General features: G+C 41.4%; 1 protein-coding gene across 5 annotated transcripts in view; it reads right to left on the reverse strand.

Moving 5' to 3' along the window:
• The window catches only part of AKT1 (AKT serine/threonine kinase 1), a 75,102-nt gene that overhangs the window by 1,685 nt on the left and 46,467 nt on the right, over positions 1-26,950 (reverse strand). For all 5 annotated transcript variants that reach the window (XM_027716420.2, XM_027716418.2, XM_039378968.1 and 2 more), the window contains 9 exons: positions 24,344-24,491; positions 22,452-22,583; positions 22,225-22,290; positions 20,274-20,342; positions 19,433-19,558; positions 18,023-18,151; positions 13,560-13,774; positions 5,421-5,508; positions 632-734 (listed from right to left, as the gene is read on the reverse strand). In XM_027716420.2, the coding sequence (XP_027572221.1) occupies positions 632-734; positions 5,421-5,508; positions 13,560-13,774; positions 18,023-18,151; positions 19,433-19,558; positions 20,274-20,342; positions 22,225-22,290; positions 22,452-22,583; positions 24,344-24,491 (1,076 nt within the window). The remainder of the gene's footprint in view (positions 1-631; positions 735-5,420; positions 5,509-13,559; positions 13,775-18,022; positions 18,152-19,432; positions 19,559-20,273; positions 20,343-22,224; positions 22,291-22,451; positions 22,584-24,343; positions 24,492-26,950) is intronic.

The following is a 26,950-nucleotide window of genomic DNA, read 5'->3' on the forward strand; positions in this document are numbered from 1 at the left end:
TATTGCACAGTAAAGTTATTTCAGAAAATTTCAGTGTTGCCTTTTTTCTTCTACAACTTGAAAGGACAAAGAAAGAGAAAGTCTTAAATCTCCCCCCAGTAAATGGGGATCACACCAGATCCTGACTGGTGTATATACAGAGTTGTTTGGATGTCCGTTAAAAATTGGTAGAAGCTGCATAGCTTAAATCCATATTCACTGTTCTGAATTTCTGGAAATTTATATTTGACAGCAACAAACATGCTCAGTTACCAAGAAAATAAAGTATATTTTGATTGAATATGGACATTAGTCCATGCTCAATTGACTGCTTGCATATACACAGTGTGTGTGGATATGGACATGTGCAGAACTCATTATCAGAATTAATTTCCAGTGGGAATGTGCAGAGTTGGAAAAGAAAACAGTACAAATAATTTCACTCTTATAAAACAGGTTTTTAATTTCCCGAACTGGAAAGACATGTGGAAAGTTTCACAACAGTTTACCAACTTCTAGGTCAAGTACATATGGAAAACCAGCAAGTTTAAACTGATGCTTTTTCACATAGCTGAAGAGAGCTGTTAACATCACAGCAAATTATTTCTAGTGGTCTGGAGGACACAGTGAGAAACATTTGGGAAAACTTTACCTTGGTCAGGAGGAGTGATTGTTATCATCTGTGCTGTAAATTCTTCATCAAAGTATCTTGTATCTGTTTCAGATGTAACTTGTGGCTTGAACAGAGGTACAAGCTATGAAAAACAAAAAAAACAAACACTGTCCATTTACAGGTTCTTGCAGTGCTGTAAGTGAAACAAGTAGGATTTGACATAGTTATAAGCTACAGTGCCTTTTCCTACCTTCCTAAAATGTCTATAAAACACCAGTTCACAAAGAAGGAAGCATATATAGTAAAAAATATATATTTAGGTGTGCACTTCCTATTTATGGAAGTGCATTTATGCATTTAAGGCATTTTTTCTCTAGGATTTAAATGCACAAAGAAGTACTAAAATTGCACAAAGAATCCTAAAATTTCTTCAAGTAACAGCATATTTACAAATGTTTAAAAATAATAGTATGTACTGGTTCCCCACCTAATTATATGGAAATTGTCAACTGCATCTAGTTAGGTTGCTTAAGGAGGATGCAAATGTGTAAGAAAGATGCTCAGTGATACTAAATTGATCGGCTAACCTTCTGTATCACCACAAGGGTTGTATCATTCACCAAAAATTTCAGCTACAGAGCTATTGTGTCTATGCAGTCCTGGCTGGAAATGTGCTGGGGGTCTCACCAACCTGGGAGAATTTAGGCCAAGGCAGCAGCAACGTTAAGCTTTTATATTCCTGGTCCTGAAAAGCAGTTTGATGTCAACTCTGAACTTCGAAAAACTGAAGCGCTTACAAAAACCTGAGTCCAGTCAGCAGTGAAATCCTCCTCATGTTACACCAGGAGTTGCACTATTTGGGGTTTATTCTTGAGACTCGCTCGGGCAGACAGGCTGGAAATCATCCATGTGTACCTAGGCAAGCTCTGGCAAGAGCAGCTCCAGATGGAGAGGAGCTGCTTGACTGGGGCTGGAGGAGGAGCGCGCCTGGGAAGCGGGATGACAGAGCTGGATGCATACAGATGCACAGGGTTGGAACATGTACAACTTTGGAGGGCAACAGAGCTGGGATTCAGACCTCGCTCACCTCCCCACTGCACAGTGCAGCAGAGCCAGAATGTAAACACTGTTCTGAGCCCTCCCACAGAGGACATGGAATAGCGCTCAGCGCTGGGCTCCCGCTCGCCCACCACTGGGGTTACACATGGCCATCTTTTAATAGCACAGAGCCACACCAGGCAACAATTTGGGAGCGTGATTGAGGAAGTATATGGCTTCCAATCTGAAACTGCAGGGAAAGGTTTATCAAGGCAAATGGCAAATTGCTCCAACTGGAATTACGCAGTGACCTCAAGACTTGCACTCCTGCGCTTGCACAAATAAGAACGACACCGACAGAAATCACTACACGTGGAAAACATCAGCAAATCTTGGATGTACAAAACACCTCTTCCCCACCCTCAACTTTTCCACCTGCTTGGATGTGGAGAAATCATTTGCTTGTCAAGTTGGTAAATGAGAAAAGCACTAGTTTCAAGCTCCCTATCACCAGAATCATCTTTATGATCTGTTTTGAGAGCACCTGACAGCATGTTGTCCTGTCTTACAAACAACAATCCAATGAGTCACCTTCATTTTCAATGTAAAGACTTTAAAAAATGTAATCTCTATATATGGTAGTATTTTCAAATACAAAGAAACATTTACTGTTTAAAATCAGTCTTTAAAAACTAGGGGACATAAAGACTGTTAAAATAGGACAGTGCAATTACAGTATACATTTTTCTTTTTTTTTTTTTTTTAATTACTAACAATCCTCTGTGCCCAAGGATGGCTTAAAAGAGCTGGGCAAATGATCCTATCAAAAAAATACTAGGTTCTTAGAAGTGGTCTTTATGTCCTGAATTTAAAAAGGAAAAGGAAACAGGATATCCCAAGTCAGGAGTCACCCTGAGCCTTACAGTCCCCCTGAAGCTATTGAAGATGGAATGCTTCACATTATAATGTTAATAACACTTCTCAATCAAATCACACCAATATAATTATATGTTAAAGCCCTGTTGAGGATAAGGAATTTTTCTCTCCCATTTTAACTCTCTCTCTCTCTCTCTCTCTCTCCTTATTCTCTCTCTCCTTACGGAAGTTTCTGTCTACTCCTCAGAGCAAACCTGGCTTTGTTTTTGACAGGCTGTGCATGCACACGTGTGTGAAGATCTATCTGTCCTTTTAAGCTAGTGGTGGTTTTGGCACTTGCAGTGCCCCCAGTTGCTCTGCTTGCTGTGCACAGCACGGAGTGATTTAGGACTTGGGCACTGCAGCAGACACCTGAACTATGCACATCGCAACGACTCGGAGCAGCGATCCCAAGTGAGAACACATGTGGAATGGGCTAGCGCTGCCTGTATCATTTTCCTTTTTATTTTAGTATCTGTTAGAAGCAATTTGAGACAGATTATGATGCACCCACAAGACATTTTTTTCCCCTAGCTGTCAAATTCTGAACATTAAGCTGGAAACAGAGGGAAAGCCGCAGAAAGCTCCAACACTGGCTTTAACAAGCAAATATGTCACTTTACTGAAAAGCTGTCACTGCAATAGCTCTGCAGTTCAACTGGCAGAGAGGTGCCACCTGTAGCCTCCCACGGCTGCAGACCAGCATGAATCCTGCAGGCTGATGCTGGCTTAAGAGAGAAAAAGTACCAGGGAAAAAAATGCATGTGATTAAAATCTCATTGTGTATGTTTCGCTTGTTGGTGGGCAAAATACTGCAAATGAAATTGCACCTTTCTGTGCACCAGAGACAGATAGCACTCCTCCAGGAGAGTCTGATGGACATTTTAAATTTTTAGGACAACCCCAGTTATTCAAAACTCCTTATAATTCAAAGTAAAGCTATGTTTCCAAAAAGCTTAATTACAAAGCAAGTGTTCTCGATTACCCAAGCCCATATTCATGCACATATTCAGCATTACTGGAGATGGTGTGTAACCAAGCTTAGCACACAAACACCTCTCAGCAGCTGACAAAATCCAGCTTTTATCCATGAGACTGCACTTCAGGTAAATGCTGCAAGATCCTCTTTGGACCACCCAGAATGTAGGCAGCAATTACTCACAGGTTTTTAAAATCTTTCCACTTACACAGCATGCCAACTTCAGATGCTAGTGGGACACGAGCAAAACCAGGATCTAGGCTCCTTGGACAGGACAAAGTCAGGAGTAGTTTCAATCAGCACAGTTTTCTTTAAAACATGTAAGTATCTGAAATTTCCTGGTGGTTTCTAGAACAATATGAATCAGTCCTACTGTGGGATAACCTCTGAAGTCTTTCTGAGTCCTATGGATAAATAAATTGCCTCCAGCTTGTGTGATTTCTTTTCCATTCAGGGAATCAGGACTACCATCAAATCACAAACAACTTCACTCTTGAAGTTTGAGCCCCAATATCAGCTTTTTACTTTAAATTGCATAAAAATAGCAAAACACGAAGTATTCAGCTTGTCAGCTGGGTGAGAACAGGGACAAGTTCCTGTTTAGAACAGGAATTCAGATCCACTTTTTATATTATACCGAATAGACACCACGTAACTCTCTCCTGCACTCATGACTGCATGCAGCTCTCCCTCACAGGATGCTTTGAAAAGGCTGAGGTCTAAACTCTTATCTACACTTTCAAGGCACAAAAACTTACTTTATGATTTTTCAGTTCCCTTTAACCACACAGATTTGTGAGGAAGTGAAAGAAGGGAAGGAAATAGAGGACTCTTTGTAGTTGTATACAGGAACTGGACAATTCCCCTACTACAGTACAGGAACTCAGTTTCTGCTAAGCTTCTTACCTGTTCCCACCAACTGGAGAGAGAACTAAACTGTACTTAGAGATCAAACGAGATCTGATACCACAAGGGGCTGCTGGAGGAAAGAGGGAAATCAGGAAAGGCTAGGATTGAATGAGATCATATGGCACCAGTAGAAGGGAACCCTGAATCACCAGACCCACATTTTAGTTGGCTGCATTTCATGTTAGTGCTATGAAAATGTGGCTGATGAGAATCAAATGGGAGAGGACAACAGCAGATCACTACGAGAACACAAAGCAGGACACCTTGGAGGAGTGAAATACTCATCTGTGAAGGAAGGGGCAGTGAGACATAGAAATGATGAAACACATTCCTACGGAAAGGGCTGGGCTCTTTGACTTCAGTGGCTCCACTGGAAAGCCAACAGGCTCAGTGGGTGTCATGGAAAACCAGTGAGAAACACCACAAAGTGCAGACACTTCCTATCAGTCCTTTGTCACACACAAAAAAATAGTATTAGGCTTGGATTGATGCAAAAGCCCACACTTGTCTGCACTTGTCTTGAATGCTGAAATTAGACTGAAAAGGCAGGAAAAATGCAATGGGAAAAAACAGTCCATCTTCTACTACTGCTTCTAGGAATTTTTGCTTCAGATGCTCAGAAACCAACAATAATCCCGGTCTCACAAGGGATACATCAGTTGATAGGAAGAAATGGCAACAAGAATTCACAGGAAAAGCAATTTTAAAAGCTTAAAATACTGTCTAAATTTGGAAGCAATTTCCATTACATCTTATTTATTCAGCCAACTACCTCATTGAGAGATACTCCTATCACTGCAAAATAAAAATTCAGAAGTAATCCAGTTACAGTATTTTAAGAAACACTAAGCAATTTAGCCCTGTTAAAAACAACTGCAAATCTTTTCTGTGGAGTGTTTCTGTGTACATTACACAGGGCAACAAAATTTGAAACATTCAGTATATTCACAGCTACAGTTCACTTTGGATGAACAGTTGTATAAATACCTTTTTCTCGTATACATCTTGCCAAACAATGCCAGCAAAGAATTTGTGCTGCATAATCTCCTTGGCATCATCGGGACCACCACCTAACCTGTAGGAGGCAAAATAAGTAATTAAATGTTTGAGTACAGTTATTTTTCTCATACAATTTTTATTATAGGGTAGTGAAGAAATTCTGAGTTTATATAATACATTTGGGAGCAGTTCCACCATTTGCTACATATTTGGTTTTTTGTGCACGGACTATTTTAGGCTTCAACACAGTTCCACTTAAAAGATTTAAAAACATGCTAACAAACAGAGTTAGAATAAAGGTCTCTCTCAGACAAAGAAAAAAAAATAATGATCACAATTCAAAAGACCTGCTCTTCAGGAAAGATGCTGTCCTGGGGACCACAGCAGATCCTACAAGTAAAAGGTTTGAGCCACACACCCTTTTCTCTGTACTAACAAGAGACTACCCCCTACAATTTTCTAGAGCAGAGCAATGCCAGCAGTAAAACCGAATTTGATTTTGAAGTGAAAGAGAGACAAGGCTTTTTAAGGCAACCTGATTTATGCAACCTGATTTAAATTTCCATTAAAGAAAACAGTTGACAACTGCAGTGATAATATCACGTCGTATGCAAATCTTTCCTCCTCCTTGGCTTCAGGAAAGCACAAAGGGTGTTTTATTGACTTGAGGTATATCAAGATAAAGCACTTTTATTCCAAAATAAAACTGTCCACACAGCTTATAGATGCAATCAGTTTAGTTGCAGTCTTGAGCTAACAGATGCTTAAATTTTGCTGTGGAGGTTAAAATGTTCTCTAAAAGACTGAACCACATATCTGCAAGCAAAGACAGGTACCAAGAAAGCAAAACAGATACTGGGTAACCAGCAGGAGACTCTTTCAGGTAACAAGGTTAAGGTAACGCTCAGGATTTCAAGTACAGGAGGTGTTACCATGTTCACCCAGGCTCACCTCCAGGATCTGCCTGTTCTCTGGTGCCCGGTGCCATGGCAAACTGAGATATTACCACTGTTTTAAGAGCTTAAAATAATGACTCTACATGGCCAAGGCTAGAGCTATACTGCTACAGAAACCAGGGATAAGGCCTGTTCTCTGAGCCCAAAGCCAAGATTCCCAGTGAGGCCTCATCCATGCTGCACAGCAGTTGGCCCTTCATGTCCTCCAGGCCACATGCAGTAACCCCTCAGCTCTAATACACGATTATCTGGGGATAAAGGGGAGAGGTTTGGTTCAAAATATCTCAAAATATCAGAGATAACATGAAGGCTGTGTTAAAGCCCACTGAAGTGGTATTTTTACAGCTTGAGACTGCAAGCTCTGGGATGCAGTGTGAAGGCAAAACGTTATTGGGACAGCACCGGATGACAGTTCAGCGTGGAAAAGTCAAATACAGTGACACTGTTCACAGTGCTGGCTGGGAAGGAATCCTGGTGCATGCAACCCCCTCAGCCATGCCCACACATCATCTTCAAAGAAGGCACATTGGCTGTACCAGAGACACCAAAGCAGCACAGATGCCTGGCAGTCCAAAGTCCGTGCTTGCTTCCAGGCCCTCTTCCATTCGGTGGCACAGCAACCTAAGGGGTTTGCTCCTACACATTCCTTCAGGAAACGTGCAGTGGAACAGCTCCCCAGTCTTCCAGTAGCAAAGTGTTGGGTGACTCTCTCCTTTCCAAGGTAAGCTCTAAGACCAACCTAAGTTCACCCTAGAGCCCCAGAGGCCAAACCAAGCTGGACGATGGCTCTCCCAACTGCCTGGCAGCACGTTCTACAGCTGTGGAAGAGCCTGGAACAGAGCCCAACTCCGGGGCAGCCTGGGAACAGAAACAAACTCTGTGAGTAATCATCTCTTGGCTGGTTCCCCCCAGGTCCAGTGGCTTTGCCAAGTCTCTACCAGACTCCTTGTTACTTCCCCAGCACAGATGATAATGGCTGATGGAGAGGGTGGAGTCAATCCTCCTTATCCACAGATGCCAACAGACGGCACGAAGTTCAGGAGTGACTATGAGCTAAGAAGCACCTGAATGGTGTTTTGCAGAAGCAGGCAGGAAGGCTGGCTGGCTGCAGCCATGTACAAGTGCTTTGCAGAATATATTATCTAATATGAGCCTTTGTTCCATGAAGGGCAAACACGTACTCCAGGAAATGCCAAAAAAAGCTCCAGATGCTTTACTTACCTTTCAAAAATCTATACTATTAAACAAATCCAGTCAAAGCGAATGGGGAAACGATAGAAACCTCCTGTTTTGGACATGGACTTATTCCAAAATACACTTCTGTTTTCCAGAATTATTATGAAAGGACTCTCAAGGAGAACAAAATTAAATGGGCAACTAACACAAAAATCATGCTTAAGCACCACTGAGAATGGAAAGAGCAGCAGGTTTGTCTTTCATAGGGACATGCAATAAATAAAGAAAAATATAGCAGAAATAAGAGCTTTGAGGAGATTCCTGTACAATAAAGTTAAATTCTGTGCATTTAAGTCTTCAGACAGAACCAAAAATAGTATAAATAGGACTGGAAAAGCAAAAGCTATGGAAATTTACAGTATACAAAGAAATATAACAGAAAGTGTAGAGGCCAAAAAGCAATTTAAGAACAAACAAACACCTCAAAATCTAAACTTCTGTCTAAATTGGTCTCCTTAAGAAACACCTGCCTAACAACTCTGGTTATTCATTCAACTTCTATCTACATTTGAGAGGCTTTTTTTCCCCTCTATTTTAGTTAAATCAAAAAAATGAAAATTATTAATAAAGTGCAACATCAATATTAAACTGAAACAATTTTCACATTTTAGCTTTTTATGAAACTGTGTATTGCTTTCAAGTTTCATTAACCATTTAATGACAAATGTCTGTGCTCCACGAATCAAGGGCAATCAGCCATCATTCCACAGATATATCACGTAGAAACAATTTTTAAAATTTATGTGTTGTATGTTTTTAATATACATATATAAATATAATGTATAAACAGACAGTCAACAGTGACAGTATTAACACTAACCAGAAGACCGCAATTACTGGATCACATGAAAAATATTGTCCACGTAAAAAAAAAAAATAAAAATTTGTCCACGTAGAAGTAAACAGTGCTCAGCAGCCTCATCCATTCCCAGCTCTTTTAAGAAGAAACCCACAAGCTTCTAGTTTTATAGTTAAGAGGTTTCTACAGTTTCTACAGTAAGGACAGCCAGGCTGCAGCGCAGAAAAGTGGGAGCAGCCACCTCCACTCTGCCCTGCCAAATAATCCCATCCATGAGCTCGTGCTTTGCTGTATTAGGAGCCACAATACAGATTCTGACTGTGGGCGAATCCCCATCTGAAGAGACTGTCATACTTGGAGGCGACAGATTTCTGTTGTTCACAGACCTGCACGTGCACTACCTCTCATCTGAGAAGATGGACGCAGTTTTAGGCATCACTTCTGCAGTCACCCTGTCTTCACATGATTTGTCTGAGTCACCCCTGTCCCCGAACCTGGTTTTACAACAGCACAAACATACCCACCAGGCTCCAGAAAAGCAGCTCAGGAAAAGCTATTGGTGTTCGCCAGCTCCAAGCACATAGACACATATTTCTCCTTTTCTGATACAGTCAAGATGGAAACTAATATTTTACTATGTCCCTTACCTTCAGAGGCCTCTAACAGCCACAGGGAAGGATTTGGGAACTGCATCTACATCACTTTCCTGTGACTGGCACTATCAGCACAGAGAAGCTCTGGACGGCTTTGGGAACAGCATGATTTGATGACTCCAGATTTGGAAAGAAAAGGCCACATTCTTCCTAAAGCCCTGTACACAGAGTCTATTGGGGCTTTCCTGCTCAGAGATTAAGACTTTTGGAAAGCCTAATGCAGCTAACTTCCAGCTCTGTGCTGAGCCTTACTTCCCCACTTCTTCATTAACTATATGCATGTGACACAAACACAGTAGATCCAGAAGCACTGAAAAAGTCCCCCTCCCCAATATTAGTAATCAAAAGGAGTCATGTTTGAAGATGCTGAATCTTGGGAAGTCTCTAAAGTACTGGTTTCTAGAAAGTTGGGAGAAAAATCTCTTTAAATCTGCCTTTTATGTTTTTCTCAGCTTCAATTTAGATCTCTGTGGGTGAACTGTTTCAACTTTGTCCAAATTGCTCTGGACAGAACCAAGTTAGGCTAAAATTATCATACCCAACAGCCAAGTCTCAGTCTGTCTCAAAGCACCTGGTGAAACATGAAGACTTGATGAACACTTTGCAGTTGAACTGATATGCAGGACACTGGAGCTGACTGGAGGTACTTTTGTACTCCAGGCACATTTCAGAGTAAACACAAACATTTGTCACGTGTGGTTTCAAAACTTTGCACGTCCACAGGGCACCAAAGTCTGCTGTCCAAGAGGACCAGCTATTCAAGGTTATCTCCTCCTGCCAGCCACCAGCTTAGCTGGGACCACCTCCAGGCCCCTGCAGTCCCCGTTAGTGTCACCTCAAGCTCTTCCAACTCCAGCAGCCGCTGTGTGGGCTGCAGACCTACCTGTGCCTGAGAGCAAGTTTGCTCAAGATCCATCAAACTTTCCCATAGCAGAACACCACAAACAGAGGACACCGACACACAGCTTAACTCCTTTCACAAGGGAAAAAAAACCAAGGAGTTTGGTTTTTGTACAGGTAAAGGCTTGATTGACTCTCATACTCCTGAGTATCTGTGGCCAAAATTGCACTCTGGATGTGGAAAGAATCACCATTGCTAGGAAAAAGCGAAGTACCAGATCTCTGTGTGGCTGCAAAAACTGATTAGCAGGTCCCAGTGACCTTCAGCTCTCCAAAAGCACAACCACAATTCTGGTTGTGAAGTCATTAAATCTTTGAACAGGTGTTTGTAAAATGCTACATCTTCTCCCTCTTGTTCTCCCTGAGTGGCAAGGGCCAACAGCACCGCAGGAGACAGAAGCAGGTGAACAAACCCCATCTGAGAGAGGCTGAACAACCCTGACCTATGACAGGGAGCACCAAGACGTGTAGTGAAAACACATCAAAATTCAGATTAAACCACCCTGAACTTCTCTCAAGTTATAAACCTGCCAAAATTCAGAGCTTTTGAGACACTGCTGATTACAAACCCACCCACCCATCTGAACTCAGCCCATTTACATGGAGCACTCTGATCCATGCCCACTTCCACAGGCTGCAGTCTCCACAGCCAGAGGAGTAATAATGAAAGTTAAAAACTTTGTTGTTTTATGTGTGAAAAAATGCTCTGATTACCTCCTTTCATTTGATCTATGTCACAAAGCAGCAAAGGAGAATTTCAGGTCACATTAACAGGAAATATTTACAGAATAGTTTTGTTCCTTCTTAGGAAAATTAGGGCTCACATTACAAGATTAATAAACTTCTATCAATCCCAAAAGAAACTTCAAAATTCCTTTTCTCTTAGAAAATGGATTTCATATGACCAAATTTAGAAAACAGCCATGATTAAAAGCAGAATGCAAATTACTGTTCTTCACATTTTCCCCACATGCCTGTCAGTTTGAGACTGAATGGGTATGACTGAACACAGAGTGCTAACCCTGCTTCTGTAAATCCAGCTCAGGTACAACAGGTCCTTTTTAAGATTTAACTCACTGACACAGATCACAATTCCTGAGATCCTTGATATTTAAACTACCCTCATCACTGAGCTTCATTATATTAACCTTTACTGATGTTGGGGGTTTTTCTGATAATGATTTTACGGGAAGTGACAACATCTCCCAGTTTCATTTTTCTCATGAATTTGGCCATCTCCTCCATCCCACTCTGAAGTTCACCAGCAGTTACTAAATGCTGCCAGTTCTGATGCTTTCTGCCACAGACAACATTACAATGATACTGACTTCTGTCCACCCCAGGGCTTTATGGAAGAGGGGACTTCTGTTGAATTACGCAGTGGCTCCCCAAAGCACCATCAAAGGGCCAATGTCAACCAGACTATTGCACATTATTTAACTTTTCAGTGACTGCAGTTTTGTAGCTCTCTGGCTGGTTTTTGTCAATATGGTTCCATGAGCTCACTGTGAGTCAACTACCAAGTATGTCAGGCTCCCACCTCAGCATACAGACCACCCAGAAAAGAGAGTGTAACACTACAAGGGCAGGACTTCTACCCCTCATGCTTCCAGATTAGTTCTCTGTGCCGCCTGAAACGCCACAAAGCGCAAGGGATTTGCCAAATCACAACCTCAGTTAAAACGTTGTGTGAACGGTGATTGGTTAGAGACCAGTATTTAAGAACAGTCCATGATCCAAAAAGCTTGGGAAGTACCAGTGTAATTAGGAATAATTACAATAAGGCATGTGTGCAGGCTTGTCTAGTCAATAGTTATTTCTATCAGCAGCATGAAAATCATCTGTCCAACAGATCAGAGCAGCGCCGCTTCCAAGCCTGTAGAAGATACATGTGAAGAAGTGGCTATTTGTACAAAGTGAGCATATTGTGGAGTAATTATTGGCATTGGGAAAATCTCGTAATTAGAAACGAGTAGGCGTTCTTTGTTTGTCAACAAATTGCATTTTGGTTCATCAGAGATGCTCCTTTAAGAACAAATTGCAGCAGATGCTGCTTGTGTTTTCCAGTGATTGAAAGGCCCCACCTGAATAAGCTACAAAAGGGTCACAATTGCATTTAACCCAGCACTTTACTGGACAGGAATCCTGTTGGCAGGGGCTGCAGCCAGGCTCGAAGAGCACAGTGCCTGGGGGGCTGCTCATCAATTACACAACCTTCTCCTGGAGGTCCCCTTGCAGGCGCCGGGTTCAGGAGGGGGGTGCAGCTGTTGCCACCTTGTACAAGGCTGGCCAAGTTCCTGGCTGCAACTGTGCCCCGTTCCCCACGTCACTGCCAAGCTGAATCCTCCAGCAGTATAAATTGTGGATTTGCATTACAAGATCTCCCAACAGGATTTTCCATCAAAAACAGCGATAGAAATAGCCTACAGTGATGACAGAAATCGTTCCTACAAGTATCCATGTACCGGCAAAACCCGCTTTCCTGCTGTGTGCACACACATGCACAGAGACTAAACAAACACCAGAAAGCAAACGGGAATACTCTGCTTGCACCTCACATGAAAGGTTTCCTATTTGGGGCCCATTTACAGTGGAAGGTTCAGGACAGAAGATCAGGGGCAGAGTCACAATATTATTTGTTCTTAAAACGTCTGGGTTGACAAGATGGCAGGTTTTTAAACTGATGTTTATCTTTGTGCGAAGGTCAACATCCTTTTTGGATCTAGTTCTATATTGTTTGTCAGCCATTAGTGGCTTAGGGTTTTTTGTTTTCTTTTCAGTTTGTTTTTTTTCTGTTTTAAAATCAAGGGTTATTTTTTAAATAATACAGCAATTAAAAAAAAAAAACAAAAACAAAAGGACAAAATAAGAAAAGTCAATTGAGCATGGTTTAAACTCCACCACAAACGTGGTACAAACACCACCACCTACTGTCCAAAGCAGGATACTATATCACTGGCACATATCTAAAGAAAAAATTCAGAAAAGGGACAGCAGTCTCAGCTGGGGCAGAAGGTGAAAGTATTTAGTGTAGAGCAGCTTATAACCCACAGCAGCCACTGGATTTGTTATGACCAAAAGCAGGGTTAACTTCCTTTTTACCCAAGCTACAGTTTTGCTTAATGGCAGCCAACCTACTCTGAAGTTCAGCACCAAAGCTCCTTCATGTCACTATTTGTGGTGTCAGCTCATGTCAAAAGTCAAAAATAAATGAGTAGATCCACTTTCTGCATCTTGTTGGATGATCGCTTTAAACAGATTAGAAATAAAACTACAATTTTGTCAGAAATACCTTCCTCAACTTTTAAATAAAGAACAATATCTGGCATGCGTCCGTGCAGGCAATAGCCCTTTGTGCAGTACAATTTTCAATTATCTTGCAGTTATGACAATAAGGTTATTTCATATGGGAGTGTAGAAATAGTTACTCCTAAGTCACCTGTCTCAAAGACAGTTCCCTTTCATTCACACAGCACAATTATTAACTTCCTTGTGAAGTCTGTAGCAGAATTTTTCTGTGGTTTTTTTGGCATTTCTGAGGGCACAAGTACTTAAAAGTGCAACCATTAAGCAACAGTCTCACCTTTGCTTAGGATCTTTCTTCAGCAAACCTGACAAGAGAGATTTTGCTTCAGGTGACAATGTGCGTGGAAATCTGATCTCCTCCATAAGGATGAGCTCAAAGAGCTTTTCGTGGTCCTGATTGTAGAAAGGGAGCCGGCCACACATCATTTCATACATCACGACTCCTAAGCCCCACCAGTCCACTGCACGACCGTAGTCATTATCTTCCAGAACCTGCAGAAGGTAAGGAAAAGGCTTCAGAAGAAACTCCCAAACCAGGCACGAACACAGAATTTGAGAAGCAAAATTTAACTCAGCAAGTCCATGTCACATGACACAGCTGAATCTACCAGAAAAGTACTCGCAGAGTATCCATGTGAAAAGAACTGCCATCCATGCTCACCATCCCAGGTGAGCAGAATGGGGGAAAGGAGGCAGCAGGTAGGTTACAGCAGTCTCCTTCCCTTCTTCCTCCCACCCTCCCTCACATTATGGTCATGATAAGCACAACCTTTGAAAGTCCAAAGGCTGAGAACTGTTCTCACATTACAGAGCCAGCTGTTAAACTCTCACTTATTCATCACAAACTGTTCCAAATGGAATCCAAAGTTTTAGAAAAAACCCAAACCACCAAGGAGCCATATGAGGAGAAGAGACCGTCAACCTGTTCCTTCACAAGCGACAAGCCAAACATATCCATCACCTTCATATCAGCCTGCCCACCCCAAGGGTTGCTCTGCACATGCTAAAAGACCACCCACAAATACTCAATGACTAATCTACATTAAACACTAAGAGCCAGAACACCACTCCTAACATTTGACCGGCTGCAAGGCTGTAAAACGGCAGCCAAATTGTCTGGAAATGTTTCCCCTCCATCCCTTTGCCCCGCTCTAAAGGCACTCCTGCCTCTGCTAAGAGGGCTGCAAACCCAGGAACTGTCAGTGGGGTGGACTTTTGCCAGGTCTTACAGCAAAATGAGCCCAGCACAGTTCATTCTTCTCTCCCCCGGGTAAATTCTACCTAACAAAGCTGTGGCTGGTGCAGGGACTTAAGACCCCAGCAGTGCCCTCCACCTCTCCTGCTTGCTGGTGAGAAGCTGGGCCATAGTGCATTTTTGATCTTCTGCACAGTGGGCTTTTGAAGGGAGCAGGGAGAGTTTTGTGCCTTGTGCAGTGGATGTTACAAGGACTTCTCTAGACTTGGTGTCTCCTATGCAGTTGTCTGTAGCTGACACCAAGAGTCTCATGTTCCAGACCCTGTCCTCAGGTTTTAGTCGTCATCTTTACTCCTTTCACGGGTCTGCACTGAGCTGCTTACTCTTGCTAAGAGCACAAACCACAACTGCACCACCATCGTGTTTTCTTGCTGTGTGGTGTCTGTGTGAGCTTTACATTCCTGCGATTCAGAACACTTTACGCTCAAAAGTAAAAAGGTGAAAGAGCCAAACAAAGTTGACGCAAGTTTAACAAAAGCAAGATCTGAACCTCTTATGGATCTTGATAAAGGTTTTGCAAATAAAAAAAGAAGCATCGGGACACTTCACATAACAACTGTTTGCACTTTGGCTCCCTGTATTCACTAATTATTCCCCTTAATTATCTGAACGAGGGAGAGGGCCTGCAGTAAAAATCAAAAGGCTGCCAGGTATTAGATTACCCCACGTCGGTCTATTTACAGCATCCCCGGCCGTATGATTCACACCAAACGACAGCTGGCTGTGCAGCTGCCCCGTATATGTATACGGCCGACACAGCTGCCGGCCGGACAGGATTCCAGGAGCCGGCCCCGTCCTTCCCAAGGCATGGCAGCCCTTCGGCTCGCAGGAGATATTGTGTGACAATGCAGTTACCGCTCTCTGAGTCACCCCCGTTCAGTAAGCGCTTCCTGTTCGCACTCCCCTACACTTGGCTTGCCTAAAATAAAACAGTCACAGGGCCTCCAATTTTTATTTTTTAAACTGCCGCACAAGAGATGCAATAGGAGATACTGAAAGAAAAAGAAAACCACAATGGCCTTTGTTGTGCACTTAATAAATGCCATAGGTGTTTTAGAAATGCAGTAAACACTTCAAATGTTACTTTAGTAAGTGCATTATAAGCTGTATTATGAACTGTATTACTAACTGCAACACTTCCCTTCACCTCCATTAATTCCAAAAAGAATATAAAATGCTTATTTCTTCAAAGTTCTTTATCACAATGAGCATACCCTCATATTAGTGACTGCATAAAAGAGAGCAACGGTGTATCAAAAATACACCGTGACAAAAAAGACATTGCACTCATCCACGATTTATTGCAACACACTGGATAGCTGGGGAGCAGTGAAGTAGCAAGGTCATTTCACTTAAATTAAAGGATCATCATTTCCTAATGAGCAGCTCTGGACTGCTGTGAGATGGAATTTGAAAGAGAAGGCAGAACAGCTGTAAACATCACAGCCATTGATGCATCTGACACATCAAAGTTGACATGGTTCAGTCACTGTCATCCATGCATGAGATTCCAGTATGAACCTAAAAACAACGATGCAACAACTGTACAGACACGCCGCTGTGCTGGACTCGAGTTACAAATGCAGATAAGAAGCTCAAGACCCCCGCTTTTAAGGATGTCTGACCTCAAACACATGGAATATCGCTCGCGCACAATTTCCAGATTTTTTGCATGCTATCAACCAGATGACAAAAGCCTCCAGAATTTAACACTCCAACTCACAGATGGGGTTTGCAAGTAGGGGAGAGAACTGGGTTAATCAAAAGGATTTGTCCTTCAGGGTTTTTGGATGAGCCAACTCATCATAAATATTAAAAAGAAAAATAATAGCAAATGCCATAAGAGAAAGAACAACACAATGCCTGCACAGGGAATCCCCACATTCCGAGTTAGGAAAAAACAAAACCAAAACAATAAATATTTTCAGCCTCCTCAAAAAACCCTTGACGAGAAACTGAAGTTCAGCAGTTGATTTTTTGAAGGAAGCTAAAATAAAAGCTAACACTGCATCATGCTGCTAATTACTCTCTGCATCAGTAAATCTCAAACTGTGGTGCATGGACCCCAATTTAGATTCACTGAAGACTTCTGGTGATCCATGGAAAAGCTGGCAGTTATCATGAGATTGGCTCCACCTCCTTGCTGCAAGCTACTTTGACAGGTGCCCACATTCTCCATTATTACAAAGAGACCGGAGGCCCTTGAAAGCACCTGGGAGTTAAAAAAAAAAAACAACCAAAAACCAAAAAAACCCCAAGAGCACGCTGCCACCACTATGCAAGCAGAGAGCACAAAAGTGCTGATCAGCAGACACCAGCTCTCGGCAGAAATATTCCTCCTCCACTTCGGTTTTCCATAATCTGTACTCCTGCATACTTCAACTCAAGGCAGGTTTGCAATGCCCAAGTCTCCCAGCTCAGGGAAGGCTACATCCTGGTTGTGTCAACAATATATAATCTGCCAGCAGCCCAAGACTTGCTTCTGCCTGTGCTCTGAGCTGGATGGAAACCTAAACGCCACGGGTTGCAAAGCCCCCACTGCAAGGGAAGCAGAGCTTGTGCAAGGCACACCACATTAGCTCGGGCTCTGTGCCCCACTAATACAGGGAGTCTGCTTCCAGACAGCTCGGAGCGTGGGCAGAGAAACCAGCGTCTGCCTGTGAAACACCGTGTGTACATGTATCCCCTATAACACAATTCCACTTTTGATCTGCCCGTAACTAACTCACAGCTATAACACCACCTGTGTTGCACAATTCTCGGAGTGTTTCCAGGAGGAAAGCTGCAAGAACACATTTACATTTTACACTTTACAAAAAAAAAAAAAAAAAATTCGCACAAAAAAAAAATCCCCCAAACAATACCATTTGGGGGCTGAGATCCCCTGCCTGGATTTATTTCCTCTGAAATTGGAATGTTCAAATTAACACTGAGAAATATCTCGTGCTTTCATAGTCATAAAACAGTCGGCACTTTTAATGCATACCATGCTAAATACTGCAGAAAAAGCTTGGTCTGTCCTTTTTTTGAAAACATGTCACCTTATACTGTCCTGAAAGAGTAAAAGAACTGGACAATACTTTCACTTCTTAAGCAAAGTCCTGTTGATAACTTTCAACAGGACAACACACACCATACTGCAAAACAAGTAATACAGCATATAGTATTCGAAATGATTTAAAAGATTTTTTTAAAATTACGTATCTTTTACATATTAAATTACATATTACATATTAAATTACATACAAGAAACAATCACTGTTCCAGTAAAATGTAAATACTCCCTGAAGTGGATGGTGAAAAATCATCACATATCATTATGCTAAAGATACGTTCCAGATCATGATGAAAAAAAGGAGTCTCAGTATGTGTCATAGCAGTCAGTGTATGAACACATAATGGCACAGGAATTATTCTGTATTCTTACTGCTATCATGGACAGCATATAAGAAGATAATTTAACACAATAGCCAACATAAACATACCTCCGGCGCAAGGTACTCTGGAGTGCCACAGAAGGTCTTCATTGTTGCTCCATCCTTGATGCCTTCTTTACATAGTCCAAAGTCTGTTATTTTTATGTGTCCATCTTTATCCAGCATAAGATTTTCCAACTGGGAAGAAAATCCAAATTAAAGACATGATTATGTACAACATACACTGCTCCTGAGCAGGACAGTAAAAGACAAACTTCTGCAGATCAGTTTTCAACCTCATTCTCACTGGGGTCACAACAATAGTAGCTGCCAAAGCATGTATAATGTAAATATACATTGTAACACTTTCCTTAGTTCTTTAGGGAACATTAGGTAACTAATTTGCAGTAACCCACGGTATAAACAGAAAGAATGCGGAACGTAGACATAATATTTATGCTTCTACAATATTATCCCCAACAGAACACCAGTTATTTTGAACATATATTAAGTATTCCCCCCTCATACAACTTCATCCCTGCTTTTGCTGTGATTTTATGAAATAATCTGTACCAGTAAATAACAGCAAATCAAACAGAAATCATTTGCATGGCTACGGAACCACTTTCAAAGAGACCCTTTAAATGAGAATCACTACATACAGTCACTCAGCAAATGATATTCATCTTAGCTTGGGCCACTGATTTTTGAGAAAGTCACCCAGGTATCACATGTCCACCATGTACAAATAAGGTGCACTTTCAAACGTATCATGGTGATATGGGAGACAAAATCCCAGCAGAAATCCCAAAATTACTTTGACATAGCCTGAAAACATTACACAAAATGTTCATTCTATATTGCTCCTAAATAAACTACCAGTATACCCTCACACTCTCCTGAAAATTCTTCTCAGGAAAAAAGAAAATGCTACTCTTAAAGCTTCCTCAAGAATTTCTCGAGTTTGTTTGCCCTCAGATATCTTGTTTCATTGGGGTTTTTTTTCCCTTTTTGTGCTCACCAAACAAATAAGTAACTAACATGAAGCTAAGGCAATTTTCTGACTGGAAGCAGGTGCTATGAAGATAGTGCTGTGAGCACACTGCAAGGAAGAGCAACATTCACACAGTGTGAATTTGCATCTATCTAATAAGACCAGGATTATGTTCCACCGTGCAGGAGAACCGGCAAAGTTTCTCTTAGAACATAAGCAGGCAAGTGAAAATGAAACCCAAGTAGCCCAGTGCCCCTTCCTGTTTTCTGAAGGGCTGCCCCAGGGTCCCGATAAATGCCTCATACAGCCTCTTGAACTATGAAAGTGTACAGACATCCTATAAAGTCACGCCCAACAGCTGCAACAACAGTTAGGATAAAGTTCAGTCAGGAAAGCATTTCTTAATAATTCAGGCTCATTTGCTTTTGTTAACAGCAAACAAAAAGCCAAACACCCAAAGCTTATGAAATTATTTCTCTACATACCTTCAAATCTCTATAAACCACATTCTTCTCTGAATGCAGGTAATCCAGCGCTGAAACAATCTCGGCTCCATAGAACCGAGCTCGGTCTTCAGAAAAGACGCGCTCTCTTGACAGATGGAAAAACAACTGCAAGAACAGTAATTTGTTTAACTTCAGATGTTTCTGAGTTATGTCTTGCACAGGACATCCTGCTTGGAATGTGCTACTACCTAAGAGAAAACCCCTTCCCTTCCTCACCCAGCTGCGTTCCCAAATGTGTTAAAAAGAACCATAAATAAAATGATTTGACAATTATATCTCTTATTCACAGATGCACACTGATAACGAGCTTGTGTGCTGCAGTCTTGTATGTTCAGAAAATTATAAAAACTCTTTTTGACTGAACTACAATTACATATTAAAACTACAGTGTGATTTGGAGAAATGTTAATATTCTCACTTTTCCTTCTTGATTGTAACAGTAGTTAGTTCCCTCCAAAGTAACATAGTTCTCCCTCCAAAGTAACATATGCTCACAAGATTCATTAAAAAGTGTTAAAACTTGTCTGAAGAAAAACTAGAAAGCAACCTTGCCTTCTTGAACTTCTAAATGTCAGATTACAATATATTGCTGTCATGTAAAATAGGAACCTACGCCCAAAACCTTTATGTTCTAAAAACGGAGTTGAGAAAATTAAGAGTCTTAATTTTTAATATTAGTTAAACCTGCAAACAGCTCTGCTTAACTGGGACATCTTGGATTAATTAGAATTGCAAACGTGGACCTTAGCTAAATAATGTCAAGCAGAATTAGTAGTACAGGAAAATCCTAGAGTATTAAACATTATTATATTTCCCTTACCTCCCCTCCATTAGCGTACTCCATAACAAAACACAAGCGATCATGTGTCTGAAAGGAATACTTTAAAGCCTGAAACAGATTTAAACCAAAACTTAGAAGACAGATCATAGTGACAATTATAAAAGCATTTTTAATAGAGTTTCAGAAACAGACATGAAATTTTCTGTTTTAGTGAACTTTTTGTCCTTGAGTCTTATATCATACCTACACTTTCCCGTAATATCTGAGGACTGATCCACTGCCAACTTATTTCATTAAATAAATTTAATTAAACATTAAATCAATCCCTTGCAGAAGCAATCAGCACCTATAAAGCTGTGAAACAAAGTCCTGGTTCATTAACAGTGACACAAAATGTATGTACCAACAGTGGCTGTGAAGTTTCCTTCTCAGGCCACAAGTTCCCACAGGCTCCACCTCACAGACAAGAGGCTCAGACCAAACCCCAGAGCACGGGGTTTCACTGCACCATACATGAAACACGTATATATTTACACACACCAGCCCCCTGGTCTCTGCCCTGCTGCCTGCAACTGCTCCCTGCTGACAGTCTGCCAGAGGATTGAGTAACACTGTCGATACCAATTTGTGAGCAATTTGCAAAAACAGACCGGATAGAGGGTGTGATGGAGTGTCACAAGGTGCCTTTGTACAGTCCTGTCACATGTGTTCCCGTGGCAAGAGTAACATCAACTTGTTTGCCATAGTCTTGAGATTTCTGGTCATAACCCATAGCATCATAGAATACCCTGAATTGGAAGGGTCCCACAAGGATCATCGAGTACAACTCCTGGCCCTGCACAGGACAACCCCATGAGTCACACCATGTGCCTGAGAGCATTGTCCAAACAATTCTTGAACTCTGTCAGGCTTAGTACCATGACTGTTTCCCTGGGGAGCCTGTTCCAGTGCCCAACTACGCTCTGAGTGAAGAACATTTTCTTAATATCCAACTTAAATCCAGTCTCACAGCTGACTTCAAGAGACCTAGTTTTGGGTATTTGAGTTTATGAAAGCATCAAGGAGAAAATATCACATGTAGTATCACTGTCTTCATTACTAGGGGTGACATTTTTAAACTACTCATATTATTGCAGAGAAAGGGAGGATCAGGTTTTAGACATTCATGATTACACTCAATACAGACAATATTTACTTCCAGAGGTCACACTTAACAGGGTTTAATTCCAGTTAAGCCCTTGTACCTGGCCAAAGGAAACAACCAGGATCCTATACAGTCTCTTGGAGGGTTTAAGCAGTTGTAAACAACTCAGAGACAACTTGTAATAAATATTAGAAACAAAATCTTGAGATGGAACTTGGATATCTGAACTCAGCACAGAGAGATTGCTGGCACTGAAAGTCTAAACTGAGAGTATGGTTTGATTACACAGCTAAGCCAATCCAAAAGGAAAGCAGTGGTTAAAGCACAGTCCTGCTCTTCCCTGCCCCATTCCACATGCTCCCACCACTATTCTTTGGCTGCCATTACCAGTGTTCTGATTCCACAGTTTCTGGGAGCTTAAAATAACAACAAAGACAAAATTAAAGGGTTTTTCCCCACTCTATCTTCCTGAACTTGTTTGTCACAAGATCAGGGTCACCCTGATCTCTGCTACAAAGAGGAGACCAAGCATTTGGAGGACAAGGGAAGTAGATATTTCTCTCAGAGATAGCAAGTCATTAAATGGGTGAGCTGTAAAGTCAAACCACACCCTGAAACACTGTCTTCAAGAGGTACTGAGGACCTGCTCTGCAAGAATCAGAAAACTTTAAAAAGTATTTTAATTTGTGCTTCCCAAAAATGGAAAGGGTACAACAATACACAGCCACTCTGAAAACACAGATCTCAGATGCATTATATAAGTAAAAAAAAAACAAAACCACACAACAGGGAAAGCCTTGTTTGTCATGATGTCAAGTAACACTCAGCAGAGGCAGAAATGCTTACTGTTAGGAATGGATGCCGAGAGTTCTGTAGGACACGGTTTTCTGTCAGCGTGTGCGCTACTTCATCCTGAAACACAAGCAGAAGGAAATCAGCAAAGTGGTTCCCCAGATCAGGGCTCCATGTAAAACACTAACAGAGCAATTATTTACAAGTTCTCTGAGAATCCTCGGCATGACTTTGCCAAAGGCAAAGGGCGAACAACATCCCCAGGTTTCCCACCTACTCACCTTTGCTACAATAACTTCTTTCTTCAGAATTTTCATAGCGTAATATCGTCCAGTTGCTTTTTCTTTAACTAAAATGACCTTTCCAAAAGTGCCTTTTCCCAGTAGTTTAAGGTATTCAAACTCGTTCATGGTCTGTTAATGATAATGATAGAAAAGAACTGAATTACATGAACTAACAAGAAGTATACTATTCTCAGCAGAAGTGCTCATTCACGTGAGAATGCATCGCATATGTTACACATGTGTCTTTTTGTTAATCTTTTTGTTTTGTAGAATTCAGGAGCAGAAATGACTCTTCCATAAAAATGAATGCCAGTGCACTTCCAAATATAATCAATCAAACTATTTAGGGAAAACCATAAGCTTTCAATTAACTGAATGCTCTTTTGCATGACAACACTCAACTGTGGAAGTAACACTCAGCATACATTAATCCAGATATTTTGATCTCTTTGTCAGTGCAGACGTTCCTTAAAAGGCACATGCTGCTCTGATTCCAGGGATTAAACTCACACCTTTTTTCTGATTTTCCCTACATCTCTAGGAGGGTGCTTTCTTGTGCCTCATTGTACTTCACTGAACAGCACCAAAACCACAGGACAAATAACTGCCTCACAGATTAGCCATGTTGCAGGCTAAGGACTCTCTCTGTGAGATCAATGACGGCTGCCAACGTGGCAACAATCAGACTTACACAACCCAAGCCTCAGTTGAGGAAAAAAATTAAGACACTTTCGACAGCAAACTTCCTCAATAGTCTTCCCTAGAACTGGCTCAGGAGACTTCCTGCTAATTGTTCAGTACAGTTGATATCAAGACTTCAGTTATCACCGTCACTAACACACCCAGGGAGAGACAGTCACTGTTTCAGAAAAACAGGTATATTTGACCAATGTTTGACCAATATTTCTCATTGCATTTCTATGAAGAGCTGCCCAGCAAGGGCAGGATCTGTTGAGCCAAGGATCTAAAGGCCTAATGGCAGCTTTAATTCAGAGAGACATGTAAGTAGCCACCTCCATCACTCTGAAAGCGCTGACATGACACAAGGGTAACAAATACTTAGTGAAGAAACTGGTGGATAACTATCTTTTTATAGAAAAACTTCATCGGTTTTCCCAAAACTGAAACAAACTTATGAAAGTAGGTGGGGATGACAACGGTGAGATGAGGACACAAGAAAGTGCCCGGCTAAAATCCACAAACATTGCACTCACTTGGGAAGTTTCTATCAATTCTTTCTTGCAAGAACAGGTGGGATCACTTTGGAAAACAAAAATCCAAACAGAAGACCACAAGGAGGTAGAAAGAAGTGAAGGAAGGCTAAAGACAGACACACCTAAAAAGGCTAAAGATCTCCTCTGGTACACACTCCTTTCATTGAAGGCCACTGCTGAACTGGCCCTGTGCATTCAGACTATGTTGTGCCTGATGCAAAACCCCAAGCTCTAGGAACATTACAGACAGACACTGCAGTGGCTGCAGGGGGTCAGCCTAAACCCTTAATCCAGAGCAATTAAATTCACTGGACCCACCCTAAATCCTGCAAATCCACTGGAATACCTTTGTACCCGCCTGCAAAGAGTTTACAGAGTCATGTGGTCTAGCAGGAGCTATGATTTCAGGCCCTGTACCACAGAAAAACAGGCAAACCAAATCCAGACATGAGCTGGCCTTGAAAGTCATCCAGTAAGGAATCTGAACTCAGAACTCTGGTGGACCCAGATAGGTTCTGCCTGGTACCTGCTCAGCTCAGACAATTGTTTCCTGCAGAAGCTGCATCTACAACCAACTGTGTAATTGTTATGGGAACAGATGTGGCTTGATGGCTATTTCTTGTCTACATTTGAGAAGACCTAAAAAAAACAGTTATTCCTGCTATGCCCACTTACCACTTTGTGTTTTGGCTTTGTCATAGAAACTTCCATTTCTTCGGCACCTGAATTATCACTGGGAGAGCCAGATCTAAAATCCATCATCTCTTCCTCTTGTTTCTTGAGGCTGTCTGCTACTGTTTGGATGGCTTTTGTCCATTCTTCCCTGGCAAAATATAGGCAAAGACATTCATTACTTGTGACTTTACCATCTGCCATTGCAAAGATCATCAAGGAATACAGAGCAACTAATGCTCTCTGAGGAATCAGTGAAAGATACAATGAATTATGTGCATTTTCAAGCACTGTAAAAATGCATTTTTAAGACCACTTTCAACAAGTATCTTTATTAACAGTACTAGAAACAAAAGACAACTGAAGTTCTCCCAGTCTGGATGTAATACAAGGTTTTTCACACAACAGAACTTTTAATAGACATTCAGTCAACAGCTGATACAACCTGGTGACAGACTTACATAACAAAAACAGACTCGCCAAAACCAAAAAGCAAGAGGCTCCCATGAAGCACAAAGCAATTAAATGCAGCTTCTACATTTCTATGGTGCACTGAAACACATATCCAACTCCTGGGGACACTATGCCACCTTTTCGCACACATATCCCAAATTTTAATGGCAAGGGGTGTTCCTGGAGAAGGTATTAAATCCCAGGATACTTAGGTTATTCCTGTGTTATAAAGATGATGACAGCAGTACAGCAATTCCTGTGTAAACTTTAGCAGAATGTCAGCAAAAGCAGTGACATTTCATCTTAGGTCTTGGTTACGATAAAGTTTCCACAGCTGTTTCAGCAACGGGTGCTCTAACAGTGACCCCTTTGACTCCCATGGAGACCACTTCCACTCCAGTGTCCTTTGGGAAATTTCACACCTTTGGAAACTATTGAAGTGAAAGTTCTTGGCCTTCACTTGATTGCACTGCAAATTTATTGAACATAAAGAATACAACACGTAAGGGCTTACAGGGTTTCAGGACAGGGTTTAAGACATACAGGGGCTGAAGGACTACCTGAACTTACCACGTTTTACTGTCTTTTGTATCTGTAGGGAACGGGATGTGGTGGTTTAGTTGGTGTTTTCGAGGTACTGGTTAAACTCTTCTCCCAGGACAGCCCAGGTAAAACACTTTGCTACTGCAGCAGGAACAGCAGCAGCCAGTGCTGAACTGCTCTACATGCAATCTGCAGTGCAGCTGTGCCATCCTTATCAATGTCCCATTTTCCACTGGTTCTATGAAATGACTTTTTTTTTAAAAAAAATCATATCTGAACATGTGGATTTCGGTTTGTGATGGATGGAAGAGGCAGATCATTCACCAGAGGAAGCAAAGTCCATAGGAAAAAGTGCCCAACACAAGATTCTAATAAAAACTGCACCACTCAGGGCTTTCCTGCCTTGTTCATTTTTTATTTTGGATTTTGCCTGAATATGCACTATCCCTCCAGCCCTGTCTGGGGCAGCAAGGTAATGCCAAATGTTCTGAACATTCTCACTATACTCCTAGCACGGACTATTCCATCCACCATCACAAACACATTCCCTTATTTGCTAGTCATATTTTTCATATTCAGAATGGTTACAATAAGAACTTTTTCTTCTGTACTTTTCTCTCTCCATCTCTTTCAAAAAGCAAACATTGGTTTTAAAGGCACAGAGAAAGCTGAAGGTATATCTACCTTCATATCTCTTCTAAGATTTGTTACTGACTTGGTTGAGATCTCAGCCCTCCTGAAGTGAGTATCTTTGATTTCTGGGAGACCAGAATTTCACCCTCAGCTTTTATGTCTCAAGAGTACACAACAGAAGTGACTAACACTCTGAGCCCCGAAGTGTCACAAAGCTGACTTAATTGGCTAGGAGGGAACAAAACAAGACTGAAATACAATCTTCTTCCAAGTGGAAACTGTTATTCACTCCCTTTAGGGTCACTGACCACAAAGCTACTAAAGAAAACAAGGACCAGTTTCTTTTTATTTGCTTTTAATTTGACTTCGCCTTCTTCTGATCATTGTAACAGAATTAAAAGCAATAACCGGAAACTTTCTTTAAATCAGTGCATGCAAAGGCTATGAAAACAAGAGGCAAATAATATTGGATAGAATTTACCGATCTTTAAACTAAACATGTGCCAGTATCATATCTAGGGAATACCAGGGGTTTAAAATACTCATTCCCCTAGGGCAATGGTACTGGAATAATTTAAATTCAGTTTCTGAAGAGCGAGTAAATATTTAAATACTCAGTAGCTGCAGAATAGCTGTGCTGGAAAACTGTTCTCTCTGGAGGTAAGAGATCAATTCTCCAATGATGAGAGCACAGGATGCAGCTCTTAGCTTTGTTTCCTAACAGCTGAAACAGAAATCTGCACCTGCAGCAGATAACTATCACCTTTATTATCTAATTTGCATAAAACATTAGCAATCAGCAATGATACAACTAACTTTTCCTTTAGAAACAAGGTGTCTAAATAGACTTTAAAAGGTCAGTATTTTGATACAACTCAACTTTGCCTGAATCTCTATTTCACTTGTGCTTATCCTTCCAGAAACTCCCAGGTCAGAAACCCTTCATTTTACATACCCACAACATTTCCAGTGAGAAATGAG

This window comes from Pipra filicauda, unplaced genomic scaffold (assembly GCF_003945595.2).
Source record: "Pipra filicauda isolate LSUMZ 115617 unplaced genomic scaffold, ASM394559v2 scaffold151_size3305965_pilon, whole genome shotgun sequence".
Classification (NCBI taxonomy): domain Eukaryota; kingdom Metazoa; phylum Chordata; class Aves; order Passeriformes; family Pipridae; genus Pipra; species Pipra filicauda.